At 45.9% G+C, this 7,297-nt stretch overlaps 1 protein-coding gene across 1 annotated transcript; it reads right to left on the bottom strand.

The window, feature by feature from the left end:
- Positions 1–1,372: 1,372 nt before the first annotated feature.
- Positions 1,373–7,026, bottom strand: ECHDC3 (enoyl-CoA hydratase domain containing 3). Its single transcript, XM_059472163.1, has 5 exons — positions 6,797–7,026; positions 6,589–6,710; positions 4,376–4,473; positions 3,340–3,540; positions 1,373–1,869 (listed from the first exon to the last, which is right to left on the bottom strand). Exons 1-5 carry the CDS (start codon positions 6,922–6,924, stop codon positions 1,540–1,542), a joined length of 879 nt encoding a protein of 292 aa, XP_059328146.1. The 5' UTR covers positions 6,925–7,026; the 3' UTR covers positions 1,373–1,539.
- Between the last annotated feature and the right edge of the window lie 271 nt (positions 7,027–7,297).

Raw genomic sequence — 7,297 nt, 5'->3', positions numbered from 1 at the left:
TATTTAAAGATGAGATGGATGAGCCCTCATGATTTGGCTGTGTGAAACTTCAGAAAAAATGTGTTTCCTGGGAGATCATCCCATGCTGATCACCATGGATTGATACCAAGGCTCTTTTCATCCAGTACTGCCATCAATAGCACATCCTCAGCAAATCTGCAATTTTTGCAAAATTGGGGCATTGGCTGACACCCCAAAAGGCCTGGCTTCAATCCAAACCACAACCCAAGGAGAAATGCAAGTTTCTTCACCTGGGAAGAATAACCAGTGCAGGACACCAGCACAGGTGAGGAGTGGAGTGGCAGAGCACAGTCCTGCTGGAAATGGGCTCCCAGGGGATGCCTGGCTGAATCCAAGGCAGCAGTGCACTCCTCACAGAGCAGACAAAGCACACCCTGAGCACTGCTCACAGGCCAGCACAAGGGGGGCTTATTCTGCTCTCCTCTGCCCAAATCTGGTGAGGCCATATTTAGGATACAGCCCACTTGTGGCACAACCAGTACAAAAGGGATCTGGAGAAACTGGAACAGGTCTGCTGGAGGGTTGCCAAACTGGTTACCCAGAGAACATCACCTACAGGGAGGGTGGAGGAAGCAGGGCTTGTCAGCCTAGCACAGAGGAATGAATCTAAGTGTGGTCTACATACAGCCTGTGACTGCTTAAGAGAGTTACACAGATAATGGAGCTAAACTTTCTCAATCATGCCAAGTAATGGGCCAGAAAATGCTGCTTCAAGGCTCAGACTGGACATTGATAAAAAATTCACCTGGAGAGTTGCAACTGATTACCCAGTGGAGCAGCTGAACCCCTTCTTTTGGAAGTTGTCAAGTCTTTAAATCCATGGCTGAACTGCTCCAGTGCTGTAAAAGCCCAGCTTTGAGCACAAGGATGGACCTGCCAACAAACAGCAGCCTGAAAGTACAGCTGGGGCAAGACACTGCCTTTCACCCAACCCATGCTCATCCTCCCTGCAGTCAACAAAACCCTGGAGCTGGGAGCTGAACTGATGGTGGGAAATCAGGATTTGTGGGGGACAAACTGCTGACACACACAGCTCACAGGAAGATATGAGGAGCAATGCACAACTGTGTTACAGGCTTCTGTCTGCAACACTCTAACAGTCCTGGAATCCATTGCCATACCTACTACCATCATCTCTGGAATGTGTCCAAGCCCTTCAATTCTCTATTAATAACAAGAAATAACAATTCTCATCCAGAACTATGGAGGGCAGGTTCTGAACAAGGTGATCTGAGCTCTCCCTCATCCCCTGTGACTCCATATGTAACCAGAGACACGTTAAACTGTTTTTTGCAGCACAGAGTTACTTTTAAAACCACAGATTAAATTTACTGCTATCAAGGAAAACCCATTTTCTTTGATTTTTCTTAACATTTATTACATACTTAGAGTAAATTTATTGTGTCTGGCATTTGTAAGAAGAGAAATTTAACTTTCAGTAAGAATAAAAATATAATTCCCAAAGGCAACTGTGTGAAGAATCATAAAGCAGAGTTAAGGTTTGTTTAGAGACAGGACTCATTTCTTCTCCTCCTGAGAGTGTGACCAGACAGGCTTTCGCTTCTGAACAAAGGCTTCAATGCCTTCCTGCCCATCTCTCAAAGTCAAATTATCTACCATGACCTTAGTAGTTATTTTGTAAGCAGTGTCAAGGTCCTGGGTTATCTGTCTGTAAAAGGTGGCCTTCCCCAAGGCCAGGACAGATTTGCTGCTTTCACAGATCTTCTGAGAGATTTTCATGGTCTCTTCTTCCAGCTTGTCTTCTGGTACCACCTTGCTGACCAGCCCGTGCATTAACGCTTCGTGGGCAGAGAGGGGTTCACCCGTGAAAAGCATCTCCAGAGCCACCTGAAAAGGACAAATACTGTAGTAAGTCAACCCAACTCAGTGCTTTGCTTTGTCTGGGGAATTTCAGCCTCCTCCTTTAAGTACAAGTTATTCTTTTCACAAATGATTTAAGTCTTTTGGGCTTTTAAACAGCCAAGGACCTGTTAAGAGGTCTCAGCAAAGAGAAGGGTCTAAAGCTGGTCTCTTCAAACCTGCCCACTGCTTCCAGCTGTCCTAGGCTGACACCCCTGGGTTTCTCCTCAAAAGCCCACAATCTCTAGTGATTGTTGTAGGAATTAAAAGAGAAGTGGGTCATCTACAAAGTCAAATGACTAAACTTGGTATTTTAAGCTGGGCATATGTGCAGTTTTTGAAAACACCTGTCCTAGTTTTAAGTTTAGTATGAGTGGTTTTAAATATGGACTTTTTATAGCCACATTATTTCAGTTGCTTGCTGCTTCCAGCATCTGGTGCTTGAGGTTTGAGACTAAAAATTCCCCCAAATACTCAGTGACTATTCAATGGTATGTATCAATAAAGTTCTCCAAGACTCCTGGAGCAATTGACCAATGCCCAAATCATAAGAGCTGATTATCCTCATTAGCATCTTTGTTCTGGTAGCTACAAACAATAGCAACTTCTTTTGTTAAAAAGTAAAAATTACCAATTCTGGGAACTGTAGGGAATATTCTTACCGCTTCGAAAAGTGGCACAGAGAAAAGTATTTCCCACACATTTTGAAAAGGTAATCCTACAGCCCAGAAATACTAACTCAGAAACAGCTGCAAATGCACACGAGAGCAGCCTTGGAAAAATCCCCCATGGACTCTGTTTGAACAGGATGTCCCTGCAGATGGGAAATTTCAAGCTGAAGCTTTTATCCAGCAATGGGATGTGTGCAGTTCAGTCACTGCATCCCAGCAGAGCCCTGCTGGGCTTGGACCATCTGCCTGCATGAATCCAATTGGCTTTACAGGTTGTACAGTTTTTTATGCAGTGAGAGATGTGCAGCCACAATCCGTAGGACATAAAACAGGAAGACACTACAGGATGGTTTTAGATGCTATTTAAAGCATCTTGATCTACAGCCAGGCAGATCCTGCTGGCAGTGAAATGTCATTGCCTGGCAAGAATTGATGCCTCAGTGGGATTGTTATCCTGAACTTGCAGGGGTTTCCTCCTCAGGGGAGAACATCATTGGCTGATGTCTGAGCTGTCTGTTGGAAAGGAAAGGGATTGCTGAGCTGGGGGGCTGCTGGGACGAGCTCGTGCTGGGGTTGGAGTCACATCAGTAGAAAGCTGCCTTTCCTAAACAAGAGTTCACCCTTTATTATTTTTCCCACTCCAAAGAGTTATGGAGATGCCTTTTGAAATAAAATATTTTGAATGTTGCACTGCAGGAAAATAAAGTTCAGGCAATGGAACTAAAACTCCTAACACAGGAACCAACTTTCTACAAAATTACGAAGAATTTCTGGAAAGGAAGCTTACCTTTTTTGGAAGAGATCTGCCCAAGGCCACAGCTGGTGTGGAGCAGAAGAGCCCAATGTTCACTCCAGGAGTAGCAAACTGAGATTTCTCACTGGCCACTGCGATGTCACAGCTTGCCACCAGCTGGCAGCCAGCTGCTGTAGCCAGGCCGTTCACTTTGGCAATCACTGGCACTGGAAGTTTCTGGATTAAAGTCATAACCTGCACGCACAAAAGAAGGGTCAGTATGGAAATTAGGGTGACACAATCCTGTTTTGGAAGCCATCAAAAGTCCCTTCCTCTCTATTTACCAAGAAAGCCCAAACTGTTGGACCTTGCTTCCTTTCTGATGAAAGGATGATGAAGGGCCTGTGGATTTCACACATGGCTTTTACAGCTTTCCTTAAATATGGACTCAGCAATGTCTTAGAGATCACTACTTCTGGAGCAACTAGAACAAAAGGCTTCCAAATACTCACTGTTGTCACACTGAGGAGATTAGGGGTCAAATTCTAGCTCCACCACTATCAAAGGGGATTTTGCCATTCTCTCCAAAGGCTCTAGGATTCACTTTAACTTTCCCACCTCCCTGACCTGTGTCTCTAACAAGAACTTGGGCAACCAGTGAGTCACATCTTACCTTCAGATTGTGTACTAGTTGTTTAAGCTGATCCTGAACTTTTAACTAAATAAATGCTGGGAAAGAACATTTGATCACAAGTGATGTGGAAGTGTTTATCCCTAGACTTCTAGAAAAGACATTGCCCAAATACTCAGCTGCAAGGAACACTGGCTAAACTCAGGAACACACCCTGACTGTGCCCATTGTTGGAGACATGCACATTGCCATTCTAGTCCTTCTATGTACATGTAGAGAAATCCAGAACAACATCATTTCACCAGGATCAGGCATTAAAACAGCAGAGCAACAAAAATCAAGGAATCTGAAGGAATAATCTGTACTTCAGCAAGCAGATGACCAATGCTGTCCCTCCTTAAACCAATGCTTGCTCTTAACAGCAGGCAATGGCAGAGACACTCAAGAAGAACTGCTTACCTCTGCACATAGTTCAAATACTTGGGAATGATGCTTCACATCATCTTCACTTGACAGTTCCTTTAAATCATGGCCAGAACAAAATACAGGTCCTTTAGCTGCAAAGAATTTCAGGAAAAGTCAGTCTGAAGCAATAAAGAAATCAGGGGTTGAGCATATCAATGTCCCAGCTAAAGGGATGTCAATGACATGTCAATGTTCAAAAAGGAGTTTGGGGAGGGAGTTTGAAACAGAATTCCAAAATATTTCCTTCTGGGTTTTATGGTAACTTTAAATTGCTGCAGTGCAACATTTGAGCACAGTAACACCCATTACCACTTTTCAAGGTCTCATTTTACTTCCATTACACTTAACTCAGTTAGAAAGAATGCACTTCACCTCTGAGCCCAGTTTTGTGTAAGGATGTTCAAAACAGCTCCTCAGTACAACACAAGCTTATCAGCTGGAGCAAGGCTGGAATGCTCTGCTCTCAGACTGATAAATATACTTAGTCTCCATTTATTGTACCCAGAATTAATTATTAACTTTTGCTAAGTAAGCATCGGTATTTTTTCTGTCACGGTGCTGAAGGTCACAATGGAAAAATAAAGAAAAAAGGTTATTCTGCTACAGGAGAACCAGAAGGGTTGTTGTAGTGTTTTCTCCGCTACTAAACTGTCACCTAGAGAACCCCCAAAAGCATATTTAGGGTTTGGGCAGCAAAAGAGGAGACTTCTGTGGAACTAAACTTTGGATTTGCTAAGATCAGAACACTCGATACAGGTCCACAATCTTCACAACAGTTTTCCTTTGCCATGTCACTACCTGCCATAGAATGAACCAATGTGATGCTTTCCAATCCTTCAGAACTTCTCAGGTTTTTGTATGGCTGTGACATTTCCAGCTACACCTGTGCAGATCAAACCTTACCTACGGATTTGTTTCTTATGAACCAGATTATTGGGACACAATCTATCCCGAATTAACCAGACAATTGTCAGTCAGCTCAGGGGATTGGTAATATATATCTGGAAATGAATAACATTAATTTGAACCTCATTGAAGAATCCACTGCAAAGTCTGTGTTAAAAGCCCAAAGCACTCTCTGAGGAATCTTTTATTTTCTTGCAATTTCTTCTTTTGTGTTTTATTCAGCAGGGGAATTAGAAATAAACAGGAACATGCAATTTCTAAAAAACCAAAAGCAATTGTGCTTACAAACTCCCAGAGCACTGTACTCCCAAAGAAGAGCTTTCAGTGTTTCACAAAATTTCTAACTCCTGTTTGAAATGAGGAATATGTATATTTTAACTCACCCCTGTGAAATCAGCTCTCTTCTACTCTTGTGTGTGTGCCCTAATACCCAGAGTTTTCCTCTACGTATAGGAAACAGCATGATCCTAAATTAATAAACCAATTTATCTGAAATGTTTGGAAGGGGGGAAAAGGAAGCTTATCTTAAAATAGCAAGAAGAAAAAAAGGTGGCTTAAGTATGTCTCAAGTTTCACTATCTTTAAGAACTCTACAGCTTAATACGTAAATGGAAGGAAACTGTAACAGGCTCTGGGAGAGGCTGTTTTACATCTGTGGGTCACAGGTGTCCGTGGTATTGATATTGCAGTCTCTCTTTCACTGCAGTGTTTTTAAAAATAGTTCTGACAAACCAAATAATGGGGCTGATCCTGGCTCAGAGCAGGGAAGCAGACACTTGATTTGCAGAAACCTTGTTTTTCACCACAGTCTGTACCTGTCAACAGGGCAACAAGCACCATCCTACCTTTGCCTGTTCCTGCACAAAACCCCTGTGTGGGGATGTTAATGCTTTACTTTGCTAACTCTTAGAACTTTTTGGTTTGGCTTTTGTTCTGTTTAAAGTATTCCTTCCATACAATCTTAAAACAAATTAACCCTGACCCTAGGATGCCATACCCCGACTGAATTCACTGCTAACATTTTGAAACGTGTTAATGCTTAGACATGTTGGCTAAAACCAAAAGCGTAACAAAACCCCATTCGGTCGTTAGTGCTGAGTTAGGAATGAGGAATTAAGTACAGGAAAGGGGAAGCTGGGGTGAGTATAGAGGAAGAACGTGACAGGGAGGCCTGCCGGGCACTGACAGCCGCGGGAGCCTTAGGGAAGCACACAGGTCCCTTCCCGCCCCGTTTCCCGTTATTCCCAGCGAGGTCTGGGTTTGTTCTCCGCTGTGTCCCTGCCCGGCCGGTGTCGCGGTACCCGCGATGACGATGACGCGCAGCTCCCGGCTCTTGACGTCGTGCAGGAGGTCCCGCCGCAGGCTCTGCAGCATGGGCAGCGACAGCGCGTTCCGCCGCCGCGGGTTGTTCAGGACGATGGTGCTGCAAAAGCCGTGAAACACGGCGAGGTTACGCTCACCGAGCTCCGAACGCGGCCGCGTCCCGGAGCCCCCGGAGGCCCCGCTCACCGGACGCCCCCCGCCTGCCGCAGCTCCGTCAGCGGCTCCGCCGGCGGGGCCTGCCCGGCCCCCGCGGCCGCGGCGCTGCTGAAGGCGGCCGTGAGGGGCCTCTGCAGCCTGCACAGCCGGGCCGCCATCGCTGCGGGGTCGGAACGGCCGGGCCGGGCGGGGGCGGAGCGGGCCGGGCGGGCGGAGCTCCGCGGCACCGGGGTTGGCAGCGCGGCCCCGGCCCGAGCCTGGCCCGGTGCTGCTGCCGGGGCACCGGGTCACAGAATCTGCTGGGTTGGAAAAGACCGCTGATGCCATCGAGTCCGACCTATGACCAAACAGACATTGTCAACCAGACCATGGCACTGAGTGCCACGGCCAGGTTTCCTTATACAGCCCCAGGGACAGTGACTCCAACACCTCCCCGGGCAGCCCCAATGTCCAGTCACTCTTTCTATGAAGAAATTCTTCCCAGTGTGCAACCCAAGCCTCTCCTGTCACAGTTAAGATCCTATCCCTTCG

The sequence above is a fragment of the Ammospiza nelsoni genome, chromosome 5 (genome assembly GCF_027579445.1).
Source record: "Ammospiza nelsoni isolate bAmmNel1 chromosome 5, bAmmNel1.pri, whole genome shotgun sequence".
NCBI classification, from domain to species: Eukaryota; Metazoa; Chordata; class Aves; order Passeriformes; family Passerellidae; genus Ammospiza; species Ammospiza nelsoni.
This window is presented reverse-complemented; position numbering and strand designations above follow the sequence as displayed.

Excerpts from the sequence above, each read along its gene's own strand:
- ECHDC3 (XM_059472163.1), bottom strand. The coding sequence starts at position 6,924 with ATGGCGGCCCGGCTGTGCAGGCTGCAGAGGCCCCTCACGGCCGCCTTC. Across the intron at positions 6,711-6,796 it reads CGGCAGGCGGGGGGCGTCCG|CACCATCGTCCTGAACAACC; the intron begins GTGAGCGGGGCC and ends CGGCTTTTGCAG. Across the intron at positions 4,474-6,588 it reads GCGCGTCATCGTCATCGCGG|CTAAAGGACCTGTATTTTGT; the intron begins GTACCGCGACAC and ends AATTCTTTGCAG.